The sequence below is a fragment of the Lepidothrix coronata genome, unplaced genomic scaffold (assembly GCF_001604755.1).
Source record: "Lepidothrix coronata isolate B3197 unplaced genomic scaffold, Lepidothrix_coronata-1.0 Scaffold13, whole genome shotgun sequence".
Classification (NCBI taxonomy): domain Eukaryota; kingdom Metazoa; phylum Chordata; class Aves; order Passeriformes; family Pipridae; genus Lepidothrix; species Lepidothrix coronata.
The window spans coordinates 2,918,991-2,936,127 of NW_016690193.1; the positions used below are offsets into that span (position 1 = coordinate 2,918,991).

The following is a 17,137-nucleotide window of genomic DNA, read 5'->3' on the forward strand; positions in this document are numbered from 1 at the left end:
GATTAGTTTTCATCCCCTCTGGAAAGGGAACAAGTAAAAGCTATTAATGGTAAAAGGATAGACAAAGCTTTGTTCTTGATCATTGAGCAATACAAAGCCAGCAGCTTGCTCAGACTTCGAATACAGCAATTTTGGTAATAACAAATATATTTAAAACCAAACAGAGAAGATATGAAACACAAATCAGTTCTCTACATCTGTTGGCACAGGGAAACTCAGCCTCTGAGCTTTGTGGAGTGCTGCTTGGGCTCTGCCATGTGCACCAACAATGCTTTTCTAGTGGCCTTACACATGAGACCAAGAGAAAAGTTGGCCAGTGGTCTCGGTGCTCTGCTCCCTCTGATTTTAGCTTTATAGCTTGATGCAAATCTACACCACACTATGTCTGACAAGGAAGAAACACTTGACTAAGGATGTACTTATGAAACTTCAGTGTAAAGGGAAAAAAATATATGCAGAGAAGCAAATTATATCTGATGTCCTTGTAATTAAGGGAACTTCAGGTTCCTAGTCAGCTAACACCATACCTGTGGTCAGCATGTAGCGTAGGGATTGTTATTAGCTAGTAGAAAGTAGGTAGCTTTGTAGGAAAAGAGCCAAGGAGGCATTTTGTTTCAATTAAGCATGAGCTTAGAATAAATTCTGTGATGTACATGCATAGACCAAATTCTGCAGTAAAGTGACTTCAATACAAAGTCATGTTAATAGATTAAAACAGAGATTAGTTTAAGCCAGTTCAATAACCAGGTGAAACAATTGATTTAAAATTTGAGCATGAGTGGGACCTGTGGTGTTTAGACTTTGCTCCTTAGACTAGTCAATGATGAAGGGTAAAAAAAAAAAAATGTTCCTGTGCTTAAGTGGGCTCTGTGTTTGTCCTGCTGAACAGCAAATGTTTTAGAGTGACCAAAATAGCTTTCCAGAGGAGTATTGCGCATGCATCTCACCTTAAATGATCTGGGAGAGAATAGTTACCACAATAGGTTTGAAAATATAGCACCTTCCAATTCAGTTTGCAGAACACACTGAAGCGTTGGAATGGCCCTAAGGCAACAGCAACTCATGAAGCCAAGTTACTTTCACCTAGAAAGGAGTTTATTTAATTTCAGGGAAAACTGTTGGGCAGGACATGTACGTGCATGTCTTGCATGTGTCTTTTGGTTTGTTCTCCTTTTTCTTTTCTGGCAAAAGGCAAGTAAATAATAAAAATATAAAAGCAAAAAGGTTACTACAAAGGAAACGTCATGTCTTTCACTCCCCAGCTGGACTTTGGTGAATTTTTAGAAGAGGGGCTTCATGGCCAGGATCCTACCTTCAGGCATGGCATGTATGGACATCTGTGGGGAAGGAGCAAGTCAACAAGGAAAAAAACTTGACCCAAGTGCTCTTCCAGCCTTTGTCTGTCTTCAGCACAGAGATTTGTGTCTTCAATAATGCTTAAAGACATTTTGCCAGTAAATGGTCTGGTCTCTTTGTGAACCCCTGTATTGCAGCAGGGAGTTCTGCAGCTTGTGCTTCCTGTTGCTTTTCTTTAAGTGCCCCACACTGTACCTGTGTCGAGGCTTTCTAGTGTTTGAGTTGGAGCAGGCAGAAAATAATCAGTCAGTTCAGGGTGCAGTATTGTAGCTAGACTATTGTGAGGAAAAATATCTTGCAGACTTGCCTAATTCTCTAAATTTAGCAGAAGGGCAGGCAGAGGTCTGGCCCTGCCTCATAAGTTGCATAAAGCTGGAAGTCAGCAGGACTGAGTCTTGTAAGCCCTGTTCCAGGGGCTGGCTTTTCACATGGCCAGCTGTTAATGTGTTGTGACCCAAACATAAGAGCCAGAGAGGTAGCAGGATGCTGACTGGTCCTGGTAACTCCCTCCAAACTTCAGTGAACCCTGCTTGTTAACTTTGTTTATTACATTAATGTCATTGAGAGCTCTTTTTTTTTTTCCGTTAGTGGAACCTGCATTGTGCTGATCATCTGGATGAAAGAAGGCTCAGCACCTTCACTGTGATGGAGGTGTAAAGCTTTGGAATTACTGTTTAGAAAGGTGGGCTCAGACTGGTGGGAATTGTTGCTGTTTGAACTGTCTGCAGCCAGTGTTATCTGGAGTTCAGGTGGATGCTCTGTGTGCAGTCATGCCTTGCTGTTACTGGGTGAGAACAGACAGGTTGGGGCTGGCTGCAGCTTTCTCTCCAGCTGGTGCCTTGCTTTGGCAGATTGAGAAAGTGCTCATGGCAGATATGGCTGAAGGGGTGGAATTAAAAATAACCAAAAGGTAGATTCTGGGCTTGGTTACTCAGTGACAGGCCTATTTCTATTCTGGGATGAGGATAATTCGCACTGAGCTCATTACACCATGACTCTCCCTTAAAATGCCTTGACAGTCAATTTCGTTCCAGCTAATAAGGTCCTAAAATGTTAATGAGGCAAATCAATTTTTCATGGCTTTGTATTGCAGTCGTCAGAAAGTGCTGTGTTGCAACCTGCTAATTCAAGAAGCTTTTTAGATATTAGAAAGACAGCAAAATATTCAGCAATTTGGAGGATGCTTTGTTTTCTCAATTTCTCCCCAGTGCCTCCTCTTATTTTTCTAAGCCTTTATGCTGTGCTATTTGCTTCTCCCTTTTGGTCACATCCTTTCTCCAGTGTCTGCTCTGGTCAGTAATGGGAGGACGTGGCTTGCTCCCACCTTCCCCACTGCACAGGGAGAAGGATGGAGTGCCCAACAGAAAAGGTAGAGTTGAAGCTGGACAAGGGAAGCTACTCATGCTGAAATACTATTTGAAGTACACTGAGTTTGATGGAACAGAGTGGAGAAATGACATCATGTTCATCCTCCTCTCTTATCTTTTTGAAAGGGGCATTGGTGTCAAAAGTCACAGCCTTCTCTCCTCATGGCAATTTGCTGAGTTGTCAGTGTTACCTTGCATAAATGCTGTCTGTGCTCAGTATTTCATGGTTGCTGAAAGAGGAGAGAGAAGTTGCATTCATTGTGTAGCCACATGGTTGGTAGATCAGTTACCTGCACTGGCTTAGGAATAGGTTAGATGCCAACCATCCTTTCTCTGAGCTGCTTATGTGATACTGTCAGAAGGTGACAGAAGGGCTCAAACTTTCATGACTGCTCCTGGAGTTATTTTGAAGGAGCTGTTTTGATCATTTTCTACTGCTCTCCACATTCTCATGTTTGTGAGTATGCAGATAGTAAGTACCAAATCGTGTGGTTTGGGAAATGAATGGGGTTTTTTTTGTTTTACTTTTAACTGAATTCCAGTTCTAACTATAATTAACTTCTCTGTGCCTGAGAAGAAGATAATTAACCAATGTTTTGGGACAAATGTAGATTTTTCCAAGTTTTATACTTGGAAACCTTGTACTGTCACACTGGAAAAGGATGATCTCAAATAACTCCTGAGGGGATATTAGTGTATAAGTTGTAAATTGGTACTTTGAATAATTATCCTCCTGTAGCTACTGAGTCAAGCATCCAGAATGCTTTCCTCACAACTCCTCCACCCAGAGGTATTCTCAGTTCAGTGCCAAAGGCTTCACTAGAGCTTTTGCAACCATTGAGGTGTGCCAATGTCCTCAATGTCCTTTTCTCCTGTGATAGTGATGGGTTAAGATCTAGCCGACCTTATAATGACTTGGGGAAGGAGGAGGGTGTTTAACCCCCTTAAGCCTTTCAGACCATAGCTGGTGTTTGTGTGACTCTCCCCTTCCCTGAGTGGCTAAAATTAGAGTTAGTGATTGCCAGGTAGAGCATCTGTTTCCGTGTGTCTCCTGGACAGGCCCTGCAGAGCACCTTAGCCTTTGACACAGCCCCAGGCTTCCTGCCAGGGTAATTAGTCTGGTAGCTCCATGGGTAGGAGATAAAGTGCAGGGTGATCTCAGCTGCTGTGGGGAAGAGCTGCCTGGGCTTGAGCTGAGCGCAGCTTCTGCTGCAGGTCTGGGGTTCCTGGCCTGGAAAACTGAGGCTCTGGGTCCTGAAGCTTGACTTGTCAGCTCCAAGCTGAAAAGCACTTCTGTCTGTTTCCAGAGGTTGTTTTGTGTTTCTGTCATCTCACATGAATTAAGAGCCTTGGGAAAACAATTTCCTGTGTAGCCAGCTGGGAGAATATTCAAGGTGAGCCATATATATATCAACAGCTAGAGCTGTGAGGCCTGGAGATGAGGTGTGACTTGACAGACACCTGGTCCTGTGAATGCAGGAGCTGGAAAGATCTCCAGTGCTTGGATCAAGGAGCAGCTCCATGGCTGAGCCTGCCCCTCTGGCAGTTGTGATGCTCTAGCGTGGAGCTGAGCACCCCCAGGAGACTGCTCTGTGTTCAAGGAAGGTGTCATTGTTGACGTTTTTGGTGTTGAACACTTCAAAGGAGAAATGGCAAATTGCCATTGTTTTCTTTTGCATATTTTGGAAAGCTCTAACCCTCTCCCTTGCTCTCCATATCCTTTTCTCTGTGCTATTGCCTTCTGTTCTTGGGGAATTACCTCTGCAGGCTAGCCCTTTGCCTTGCAACTGGCTGCCTTTCCCACTCCACATTTCCAGAGCAAGCTTTCTTTTTGTTTCTCTTTTTAAACTGTATTAAATCCCAGGCTCATTTGTTCCTGAGTATGTGCTCATGTGCCGCCCCGATGGGTGGTTCTGCTCAGCGGTGTGCCCTTGTGATCAGTGGTTACCAACAGATTGTCTTCTCTGTTGCTTTTTTTTTCACAGCAGTCTCTCCCACTAGGGCACTTTCACAGGGTGGAATTTTTGTTGTTGTTTTTGTTTGCTAGTATTAAGCTTCTTTAACTGGGACTGCAACGTGAGGCTTATGAAACTTTTGTTCATAATGTGCATTTCACCATGCTCTGCTCCCTTTTGTGATTTCTCTGCTTTCAGCTTCTTTATTTTTGCTATGTTTGTAGCCAGGAGAACAGCCTCTAGTGAGAAGAAAATTAAATCCTAACTTGGAGGTCTCTATCCAGTCCTCTGCCTCAAGCAGGCCAAGTAGATAAGGTCGCTCAGGACTCCAGAAATAAATCAGCTGCAGAGTTCTATCTTTCTGGGGAATATTTTTGTGCGTGACATGCAGGCAGTGCTGTGAGGAGCATATTAAAAATTCATACCCGTACAGAGCAGTATTTTCTGTGCGCAGCGCTTGAGAATAAGCTTGTGCATCATGCACAGCAACGTTTGTATGAAGCAAGTAATTAATTTCATCTAAGCAGAGAGTAGCAAAGACAAGATTTAAAGGGCATGGAATAGAAGCAGGTTGGTTGTGAGACACCATCTCCTTCCCCCTCCTTCTGCCAAGACTCCTGGCAGATTTCTTCTCTACCCAGTGTATGAGGGCATTGCCTGTGCTTACAGCAAAGGGGGAAATCTGTGCACGTGGCTATTCGACTCATCCTGCCTCTGTGACAGCTTTGATCTAATTGTGTAAGTGCTCTGGCTATTGAGCCTCAAAACAACTAACAGCCAGGCAGAGAAGCTGTAGCTTCTCCAACCGCAGTCTCTTTGCAGTTGTTTGGATGAAAGGGGGTAGGACTGCATGCAAAGCAAAGGGGTGTCATGTAAGCCCTGTTTTTCGACTGCTGTTGGAAACCAAGCATGGAACGTGTACTTTTGGTATGCAGGCAGTGTTTAAGTGTTCTCTTCTCTACTTTCCTGAAGGCATGACTGCTGAGTGCTATGCTGAGAGATGTCACAAGCAAAGATTAGTCAAGGGAGGCTTGACAGAGAAGCAGTTGAGGCTGAGATATTTCCTGTCAACTCCACTTGCAGTAGTTGCTGTCTGAAGCCCTTCAGCAAGGAGGAAGAGTGAGAAGGGATTTAGGGTAGAAGAGCATATGAGCATTGGGGTTGCAAAAACCGTGGTTGGAGCAGCTCTGGGACATGTGGTGGAGTGAGTAGGTCAGTGCTCAAGCAGGGCAGCTGTAGGAGCAGCTTGGTTTTGGCTGTCTCATGCCCCTGTCGTGAAGCATGGGCGCTGTCTCTTCAAGATCTCTAGCAGACTGAAGAGAGAGAAGCAGCACCACAGAGCCAGGGCCATGTCCTGCTCATCCACTTCTTGCTGCAGTGTGTCCCAATGGGGCCCAGACAGCAGGAATGACAGAATGAAAATGACAAATATCATCAGGCTGATACTGTGCAAATGTCTTCTCCTGGGAGCTCTGAGAGAGAGGAGATGGCATGGCAGGCTGAACAGTGTCTCATCCTTAGGCCCTTGCTGCAAATTCTTGATATGTGAACAGGGAACCTTGTGCCACTTAGCACAGCCATGGCAGTGGGAGCTGTGTGAAGGCAAATGGTGGGATTTTCTTCCTTGTATTCAAAACCTTACTCTCTGTTAAGCAGCCAAGTAGGCTTACAGCTGGCCTTGTCCGGCTGCCAGCATGGAGTAACCAAACACTTCTGCAAGTACTCGCTTTTCTTGCTGTCAGCCTCCCTCTTAACTGCCTGATTTGTCATGGGTATCTGGCATTTCATGGGTATTTCCTAAAGGTCAGGGAAGTGCGCTTTTCAGCAAGTGTGGGTCTGATGGCTGGCAGGAGCTCTGAGGGAGGCATCCCTCCCCAAATCATAGTAAATCAAGGACAGAAGGTATAATGTGGCTGACTGTGTATTTCACCAAAAATTGTAGTCTGATACGTTTCTGGGCATATATGGCAGTAGAAGTGTCTTCCTTGTGCACTGAGTGGTCATACCCAGCTAAGTTCCATCTGGCACATGCAGTTATCCTTGCTGGCTGCAGGCATTGGCCTGGCCTGGGAACCCAGTGCAAGTGGCACGAAGTTGGCTGTGTCTGTTCTGTGATAAAACAGTGGTAGTGAAGAACATCTTGCTGACATAGAAATATCTGTTTCAGGTGAGCTGGCTAATGCTGCAAGGAAACAGGCCTTTCTGGTAGAGCTTTGAGCATGGCTGAAGGTTTTTCCCTGCCTTTCCCTGTGACTGCCCACGTGTAGCTGGTTTCTTTTAAATGGTGTGGGCAGCGTGACTCACTCAGCCCATCTGCCTGGGCGGAGTTTACAAGCCAGCTTATGCTGTGGCCAAACTGACCATGGTAGTTTCATATCAGGGTCTTGGTTTGTGTCTCAAACTTAGCCTGCTGTACAGCACATTTTACCCAGTTGTGGAGACCAGTTTCTGTGCCAAAGCATCAGGAAGGTGGCCATGGGACAGATACAACTTTTCTGCACTATTTGTGCCATTGCAAATGGAGAGGCGGCAAAGGAGCATCTTCCAAAGCATGTGCTTTCTGTTTACAGGTGCTTTTAACCAGGTTTGGCAGGTGCCTCTCTGCTATCAACTGAACTGGGACTTAGATGCATCTAAACATCAGGCCTTGGTCAGCAAATACCCAGCTTTAAAGGGCCTTTGCAAATAGGGCTCATGCTCTCAAATCAGATGAATCATCTTAAGTGATGCAGATTTGTCTGCTGAAAAGTGATGTTGTTCTTTAAACACTCGTCTGTCTTAGTCTTTAGCCTTAAGATGAAGTAGTTGGAGTTTTGGTTAAAACCTTAGTGGCTTCTGTGGAAGTTAACATTAAAACAAAGTCCATGTCGAGACTAGGATAAGCTTTGTGGTTCTGTGTGTGCCATTGTAGGCAACCTTTCAGAGAGGACAGGCGGAACTGAAGTTTCCAGTAAAATTTGTGACATGCTCATGGAGGAATGTGCAACCAAAATACAGACTGGGTAGCCTGTACACAGGGACAGAACAAATGCTGCAGACATGAGCTGCTCCACCTGCATTTAAACTTTGCAGTTAAACCAAGCAAACACCACCACATGCCAGGCACTTAGCTTTTCCTTTTGTATCAATCAGTACAATACTTCATTAGATCTCCTCTTCCCTACCCTACTGTAGCCCTGAAGACTTCTATTTCTAATCTCCTACAGTTTGAATAATTTCTGAATAGAAATGTGAGGTTTCTGAAACCTCCAAAAGATTCTGGGCCTGGAGAGTTGTATCCAAGCAGTGTGTCTCAATGCTTGTTACAGCTCTAAGATTGCATATTGCAATCGAATTTACACTGGCTTTTATTCAGCAGTGATGTAAAATGTGATTTAGACAGTTACATCTGGTTTAGTATTGCAATGAGTTTGTGCAGCAAAGACGACCAGTTTGCAAAGAGAAGGGGATGAGAACACTATAGTGGAAAAGCAGTGGGACATCCTGTAATTGAGAGGGGGAGAAATAGGAAGGAGGCACAGGTAACCTTCTGTCCACTTGGTGCACGATATATCTCATGGAGCAATTGTGAGAAAAGCCTTTCTTCTGAGGAACAGTGTGTATGACAGCAGGAAATGGGAGTGGGGCTGGAGGAGATGTGGATGGGACTGGGAACAGATTGAGGTGAGCTTTATCCCAGAGGCAACCTAGAAGGGAAGGTAAAACCATGAAGAAAAGGAGGGTGACTGAAGAGCAAAGGGAAGGGGTTTGCCTGCAAATCAGGCATCTGTATTACCCTACAGCAATCTCCTATGCTTGAGAAATCACCATCCAAGTATTTCTGAAATGGGAAGATGGAAATGGGAATGAAGGCTCAAGCAGACAGACCAGTCTTATTGCACACCTCTTGTTTAAGATCTAATGGATATTTGCCCTGTCTTTAAAGTGCATAATGGTGCACTGATTTTATGACACATCTTTCAGAGGTGATGTTTTCAGTTAGCAATATTGCAGTTTGGAAGTCAACCTGGAGTTGGAAACTGGGAACTGCTGGGACATGGAGCCCTGTGGTGTACGTGCTTGATGGAATGCAGTGCTGTTTTCAAAGGGTGACAGCTCATGTAATTGAGGACGCTGCCTTGCAGACTTAACTTTGAATTGCAAATCACCATCACGATTCTTTTTGTTTGGGAGAAGTGTCTTCCTTCCTTAAAAGCTGCTGTGCCAGTTCAGGTTTGAGTGTAGGTGTGAGACAGGGAGATACTCAAACCAAATGTGAATTCAGATTGCAGACTATAGGGGCAAACTGGAATTACTGGCCCTACAAGTGGGGTATCTCTCAAGGGGAACTGTGTGTGTTCCTTGCCAAGCCCTCTCCTCTGTTTTCACTATATGAAATGACGTGCTTTGGAAAAACCAAACGATTTCAGATCTACTATTTCATGAAAATGAGAAGAGAAACTGTGTGACAAGGAGACAGAAGGAGCATTTGTAGGGCTTTGGGTATGCTGGGGCTGACTGTTGTGCCATTGCTGCACAGGCTGGGCAGTACTTCTGCAAAGTGTGATTTCTTTATAGTTTTTCCTGGGGTGCCTGACAGTCTCAGCTTAGACACAAGGAGACATTTTCTGATGTTCTTTAACAGGAGAGGAATTTATTGCAAGTGCATTCAAAAATAGAGGAGTCCAAGGACCATCTGTCTTGAGTGTTTTGGTGGAAGTGGGGACAGCTCATGGTGGCTGCTTGATTGATGGGTCCAGAGAGTTTTGTGTGGACCTGTGGCAGCAGCCCACTTACAGCTGGCCTGCCTCTGTAAAGACAGTCACTAATTGAGCCCAGTTGTGGCCTGGTGACTCTGCTTTGGGTAGGTCTGTTTAGCAGCAATGTAGGCACACTCAGAAGAATTGAGCCCTTGCTGGGCATGGATGCTGTCATCCCAATTGCCTTTGAGAGCAGATCCTACCTGCCAGACAGGTATCAAGAGGTGTTTCTGCTGCTATTGGAAGTCTAAGGTGTGGCTGGACTATACTGAGGACCTGGCATATTGATGGCCAGAGGATCTGCCCTCATGAGGCCAGTCACGTGTATAGTGGAGCCAAGAGGAAACTTGATTTGCTCTGAGCGAGCTGTTGGGGAAGTGTTCCTCAGAGTTGGGCATATCTCGGCACCTGGCTTTCCCATCTCACTGTGCTGACCTGTGTGTGCCCTGAACTACATGCTGCGAGGGTGCCAGCAGTGGGGAGCTGCCAACTTGGCACTTGGGCAGCGGAGCTGACGCAACTCATTTCACAGAGGGATACCATGTGTTGTGAGAGCCTCCTCACTGCTACTGACTCCATACAGAGCTCGTATCGCCTCCATTATGGAAGAGCTGACAGCTGGGAGCTGGATCCACATGCTCAGCAGACTGTAGTGTAGCAAAGGGGCCTGACAGGATGCAGCAGCAGTCCCATGGCAGTTGTGGCAAGTGTACCCAGGGAGAGGGGCATTAGGGAATCTTCCATCTAGATGCTATGAATCCCTAAGGAGCTATCGAGTCAGAGTGCAGTGATTCAAAACAGAGATAGGAAAGATGGCAGATGTTACATTTGTGGCGACCAGCATGTCTCCAAGCTGTAAGCACCAGGACATTCACCATGGTTACATGGATGGGATTGCTTGGGTTGCAGGACCAGTAAGCCCTCTTACTGTGCTCACTTGCATCAGTCATGGATACCTACTTGGTGAGGGGAGGGGAAGGGAAGGGCATGCTAAAAGCAAAAATTGCAAAATCTGCCTTGCTGATGGTTAAATATTTTTATTGTTTTCCTTTATTCACAGGAGAACTGCTGAGTCAGCCAAGACCAGAGGGACTGACGGAGATCATCTGTCCCAAGAACGGCAGCGAGCGAGTTAATGTTGCCTTGGTTTACCCCCCCACTCCTACTGTGATCAGCCCTTGTTCCAAGTGAGACCAGAAAGCAGACCTATTCCCCTGTCAGTAGACTCCAGAAAGACTATGTAAAACATGCCCTTGCTAAGCAATTTTTTCTGGAAGGCAGCAGCCCCAGAAAACAGCCTGGGGACTGTTCTGATTACTTATGGATATAGACAGCCCATGCAAAGGATAAGAAGTACAGTGATATGGGCTGAGGTGTTCTCTGAGCTGTGTTGCAGCAGATGTAAGACACATAGTGGGCAGGACAGATCAGGAGATAATGCAATCATGAATGGGTTTTGGTAGGATGGGACCTTGGGAGATTTCTGTCCACCCACTGCTCCACGCAGGACCACCTTCACAGCCAGGTCGTATTGCTTGGAACCTGTATAGGTGAGGGTTGGATGACAAAGATGGAGGTGCTACTACCTCTCTGGACTCTGGAGTTACACTATTCTCCTGGGGCAGAACTTTTTTTCCTTCTGTCCCATCTGAGTCTCCCTTATTACAGCTTGGCTTTCATTGCAACGAAGATGCACTGCTGGCTTGTCTTCAAAATGTTCTCCCCCAGATCCCAGGCCAGCTGGACCCCAGGCTATGGTGGTGCATGGGGTTGTCCTGTTTTAGGTGTAGAGCTATGCACTTGTCCTTGTCGAATTTCACAGCACTGTCGTTGGCCCAGTCCTCCAACTTGGTGAGGTCCCCCTGGACAGAAGCACTGCCCTCTTGTGTACCTATAGCCTCTGTGTCCTTCATTCCACAGAGTGGGAATGTGCTTGGAAAACAGAGATGTACTGTGGTGGGAACAAACATGTGGAACAACACTCACAAAAATAGCCAGTGCCTTGGCTTTTTGATGCATAGGTTTGCTTTCAGAACAGAAATTCAACTGTGGTCTGTTCTAATTGGAGTGGTGCAAAGGAATTTGGTAGGGAGCTTAGAGGAGCAAGCTATGTCTTGCTGGTGGCTGCTGCTGTACTGTATGTGAATGCCTATTTCACTTCAGTGTCTGACAGCAGCTTTGGATGCTGTTCTCTCTGTTCAGTACCATCCCATTCCAAAATACCACTTATCTTGATGGAGAATAGCTTTGGTGATGGGTGGGTGTTGGGCTGTATGCGAAGGTGATGAAGTGCCCACCTGGGACAGGAAACAATGTTGCTGCTCTGATAGTGAGCCACAGGTCTCTACTGCCTGTTCGTTTGGTCCTTCTGTACTTGGCACAGCATGTGTCTAACCTAAGGCTGCAGTTTTTGTTGTACTGTGCTGGCAGGCTATGCCTGTGCACTTGTCCTCCTGTCCTCCAGCCTGCCTTCCACAACGTCTGTTAACTATGTCCCAGTTTCACAGTCACTTTGCTGGCAGGAAACTTGTGTTCTCAAAAAGGCCTGTGTTACTTTTAAAGACCTCATCCTCCCTATTTAGAAGTCTAGAGAAAATTGTATGTCTTAGATTATTCATCACAAGCATTATGGACTCTGCTGCTTGTGCTACATTACTTTTTCTTTATCCTTTCCTTTTCCAGATAAACCGTCAGTGCTGGTGCCAAAGGTTTTCCACCGGGCAGAACACGGCTGATGCTCTGCAGTGCTCCCATCTCTCCAGTTGTGGAGTTGTATGCTGACGGGGATCAATGGGACTTTGGACTCTGAAATGCTGTGGGGCAGGGGCAGCTCCCAGGTTGGGGCCTCGTGGTTGGAGTGGATGCAGTCATCTGGAGGCTGGGAATCACAATGAGGCATGAAGCAAAGTGATTGCTGCAGATGGCAGGGCTGCTGGCCAGAGGGAAAGCACTGGGGATAGGTTTCTGTGGACCCATTGATTGCGTGTTGAAAAACCATTTGGATCTCATGATGAATGTAAAAATGTTCTTGGTACCATTTAATTCAGACCTGCTTGGAGGAAGGTATCTTGAAATGAGCTGTAGCTGGATTCCCTGGATTTGTTCCTGGACAAGTGAGTTTTGTGGCAGTTGGCCAAGGCTTTGTTGGGAAGTGGGTTGGTGCTGTGAAACCTTTACAATTGCTCCACCACAAAAAAGTTGGCTGTGTCCCATGCAGCAGACTTGGGCAGTGGCTGGCAGAGCAGGAGGAGAAGCAGGCTGGGAAATGTTTCCTGCCTTATGCATTCACACATGCTGTGCCATGAAGGTGGTAAGGATGTGCTATAATCACACAGGGATGAAAGCAGGGCAGTCAGTGTGCCTCTGGCACCTGCCATTTGTTCTTTTCTCTAGCCCCCAACAGCTCCTGGTCTGCTGTGTCTGGATGCTCTGGTACTGCCATTGTGGTACTCTCCATGCATTGTGTCCACTAGAGCAGTAAAAATCTAGATCTTGGTCCTCCTCCTAGCAAAGCCACCCAGGCATCTTTGTGCAGAGATCTGGTGAAGCAATGTGTGGCTGAGTTGTACAAACTGGCCCTGATCCCCCCGGGCAGCTGTGCTTCATGAGCAGCCATTCTCCCTCTCCAGATGTGGGAAAGGGCAGGCTGAACACTGACACCACAGTGCTGGTGTCTCCCCTGACTGGGTGGTTTTGAGGACTTCTAAGATGTTGCTGTCAGTTTGTGCCCTACAGCTGAGCCCTGGTAACTGTGCTGTATGTGTCCTGCTCCATGCAAATATTTGATTTGGTATAAATCAACAGGAGGCAGGCATTTCCAGAGCCAGGATGCCTTCATCAGATGTGGATGGAGGTCTGAGAGATGAGGGACTTAAAATACTTGTGTCAACCTACAACTCCTAGCAATTTGGGGTATGGTGGCAGACCCGGGATGGGTGGTATTAGTCAGCAGGCAGTGCCCACCAGGATGTGAGCTGGCCAGGCCTGCAGTCAAGGCAAGACAGTGATGTGCATCCTGCTGGGACCTGCTGCTGTTGCACAGATGATGTTCCCCTGGCTTCTGATCCTTCAAATACCAGCCTTGTGTGCAAGGCTGCAAATACCCCCATTGGCAAGAACTTAACACTGGGAAGTGCAGGGCAGAATCCACTCTAGCGGGAGATTGCAGAGGCCAGGTAGAAGAAATCAAGCCATGTACCTCACTTTAGGGGGGGAAAGCTGCCAAATGAAAGCTGGCAGCTCAGTCAGCTTCGTGTCTCTTCAGGATATCATTCCAGCTTGGGAGGGAGCTTGGGCTCAGATTTCATATGTTGACCTGCCACCTCTGGCACTGAACCTTCTTATGCCAGTGAGAATTTGATTGTGCTTCTGTGTTGCTGTGGGTAAACTGGGGACTCAGAATTGCCTATGGTGGCTGGAGGAAGTGGAAGGGAGGTGAGATCTTGGAATGGTGTCCAGAATAATGCTGGGAAACTCCCTTGTCCTAAGTCTTGCTGCCCATGAGACATGAAAGGCCCTGGTATAGGCAGAACTTGTGTTAGAGCATTCCTAGTGTCACCTGCCATACTGGGTGGCCTTCTCCTCCTGTTTTGCTGCTACTCACCTCTCTTTCCATTCTCCATAGGAAGAAACTAGCGATTTGTTGCTGTGACGTTGCGTGGAAACCACATTGTAAAGAAACCACAAACTGGAATCCTTTTCCAGCCGGAGGCCTGTTTCCCAGTGTGCCCATCTGGTCTGGGATGCCTGAGCATTGAAGGAGTGAGAGGACAGAGCAGACGTCTTACAGCCTGCTCCTTGGGACTGCAGCCCTCCAGCCGGGCCGTGCCACCTCCGCCGGAGCACGGCACTAGCTGGCCTTTGCAGGCACTCAGTCTGCTGCTGTGCACTGAAGCTGTAATGCTGGGAGTGTGGCAGTATAGAGGTTGATCTAGTTGGGTCTATTTAATATGAAACAGTGATTGCTCATCCGCCCACTGTTTAGTAGCTGGTGTAACTGTGTTTTCATCTGAATTTTTTTAATATGCAAAAGCCATTTAATTTTCTATGCAGTTCAAAAACATCTCCCCTTTGCAACTGCCAGGTGGGAGATCAGTGCAGGAGAACCAAGCCAAGTGGCAGATAGTACTTTTGATTTTGCTGTCACTGTCTTTTAAGGATGCATCCTCAAATCATAGTGTCCCTTTGCTGAGCTCCTGCCTCAGATCCCACTTAATATTCCTGAGCCCCAGGGATGCAAGCCCTGTATTTTTGAAGGATCTGTCATTTTTTATGAGTTAAGCCACAAGGAAAGAGGGCTTGAATGCAGTGCCCCAAGAGCAGATACCTGAGTTCAAAGCATGTTATGTTCCTGCTCTTGACCCTGCTCGGAGAGTTACCGAACTGTTAAAAATGACTAAGGCCTCTGTGGAGCACCCTGCAGCCTTTACTCAAAGTGTATTATAAAGAGGTCAGAAAGGACTGGGGAGTCAGTTGTCTCCCTGTGGAGCTGACAATGAATCTAACCTCTTTGGAATACGAGGAGCATCTGGTACTAGATGCCTACTTCACTTGAGAGGACTGTGCTGGTTTTGCTTAATGGTTTGCAGACCCCTTGCTTGTTGACTAGTTGTTTTCCTACTGAAACTGGTGCAGGCAGGTTTGGAAGCAGAGGTGATGAACTGCTTTGCACTGCAGGACTTACAGCAGCTTGAAGATGTCCTGGAGTACCTTGTGTTATGCTCTGAGGCAAAACCTGGGATTCAAATCTGCATCCGTCCAAGTGAAATTCCCAGGATAACAGCTTTGCCTACTGTGTCTGTGTAACACGTGAAAAATTGTGTGTCCCTAAGCAGCATACAGATCTGTAGAGGTGAGTGAGAGGGAACCCTAAGGATGATGCTGCCCACCTAGGTCATCTTAGAGCTTGCAGGGGTACTTGGAGGCTTCCAGAAGCTGTAGAGGGTCCTGGGTGGTGGGACATTTCTGCCTTAACTGTGCTAAAGGCAAAAAGATCAGAGAAGCAAGGTTGTTTCCAGCCTGCCACAAGGCCAGGATGCCTTTGACTAGTCTCCTTCTATAGCAGTGCTGTTTTTTCTGCATTCTGTCTCTGCTCTGAGCTCGGGGGATTCAGCTTTAAAAAGTTAAACAGAAATAGACTAGATTGGGGTTTAACATGCCTTATGGTCTCTCAGATCAGATGGAAGAGACTGGGGGCTGCAGAATCACGGGTCATATCCCTTGCAGCATCCCCCATGCCCCAGTTTCATGGTGGCTGTGAAAACTCAATAGTGTATTTGGGTACTGCTTTCCCAGGAACTCAAGATGTGCTTGGCTGTGCTGTAGCACTGGAGCTTACGTGGGTCCCCTTCCCTTTGTACCTCTGAGGCAGTTAAAATTTGTCAAAGCAGTAGAGGCTTCTCATTGTGAGGAGACAGATATGGTTTTGTCAAAGGGAACTGCAAATGTTATTTAGGAGCTCACTAAGTGAGGCGAAAACCCACTGGCTCACTCCTGCAGAGCCAGATCCCGGAGCTTGGTTCTTCTCGCACCTTTTGGATGGGATCTTGGGCCGGCATCCTTGGAACAGCAGTGTGGGGAGGTGGAGATGCTGCACTGCATTAAGCACAAGAAGAGGCAAGTAAGTGGGCCTCAGTGTAGCACTCATCACACGCTTCATGGCTCAGTTCATGGACTGTAATTGCAGGTATTCATATAATCTACATCACTGGGCAGGGATCTGCGCACACACACACACATGCATGCCCAGACATACACGCAATACACCCACACTTGCCCACACATCCTCGCCAAAATGACTGAAAATAAAAGTGATCTCAATCTCCAGGAGAGTCCTGGCTGTGTGGTTTCTTTTTCCTCTTACAGTGCCTCCTTGGGCTCTGCCTCTGGAGTGGTCTGCACCTAGATCTTGTAGATCTGTGCTGTTAGCAGAATCATCAAGAGATTTCGCATCGAGTGAATCTGAGCATAGAGCCCCGTGTTTGGATTAGTATTGATGAACCATTGCCCAGTCCAGCAAGGCAGGTGATTTCTGGCAAACAGCTTTTTCCCCCACTGCATTTAGGGTGTTTTGTGGGTTTGTGATGCCAGCTCAGTGCCTCACATTGGTACCATGTTTGCATTCTTGTAGAGCTTGGTTCCCTGCTGCAAACCCTGCTCAAGTTCATAGCAGGGTTCGGAGGCAGAGCAGTAAGGCAGGTGGGCCTCTGCTTGGCAACAGGGGCGTTAGCGGCAGCACTAGGAGGGTGAATTAAAAGAGGGAGCGAGTCCCCTCCCACTGCCGTGGTTTAACCCCCGCTGGCAACTAAGCACCACACAGCTGCTTGCTCACCACCACCCCCCGGTGGGGAAGTGAATAGGGAAAAAAAGTAAAAGCCGTGGATTGCGATAAGAGCAGTTTAATAATGGAAACAAAGTAAAATATGATAATACTAATGATAATAATTGTAATGAGAGAGGAATAAAACCCAAGAAAGACAAGTGATGCACAGTACAGTGTCTCACCACCCACTGACTGATGCCCAGCCCGTCCTCCAGCAGCAATCAGCAGCTCCCAGCCAACTCCCACCCCCAGTTTATAAACTGGCATGATGCTCTGTAGTATGGAATATGCCTTTGGCCAGTTCAAGTCAGCTGTCCTGGCCATGCTCCCTCCCCAGCTTGTTCACCTTCTCATGGGAAACTGAAAAGTCCTTGACTTAGAGAGTAAGCACTACTGAGA

General features: G+C 46.8%; 1 protein-coding gene across 2 annotated transcripts in view; it reads left to right on the forward strand.

Moving 5' to 3' along the window:
• Positions 1-16,242, forward strand: part of MFHAS1 (malignant fibrous histiocytoma amplified sequence 1) — a 34,994-nt gene extending 18,752 nt beyond the window's left edge. The window contains exons 2-4 of one of the 2 annotated variants that reach the window (XM_017805970.1): positions 10,478-10,633; positions 12,100-12,530; positions 14,042-16,242. In XM_017805970.1, coding sequence (XP_017661459.1) covers positions 10,478-10,608 — 131 coding nt within the window. In that variant the 3' untranslated portion in view covers positions 10,609-10,633; positions 12,100-12,530; positions 14,042-16,242. The remainder of the gene's footprint in view (positions 1-10,477; positions 10,634-12,099; positions 12,531-14,041) is intronic. The other variant, XM_017805969.1, reaches the window with a different exon arrangement.
• Positions 16,243-17,137: the final 895 nt, after the last annotated feature.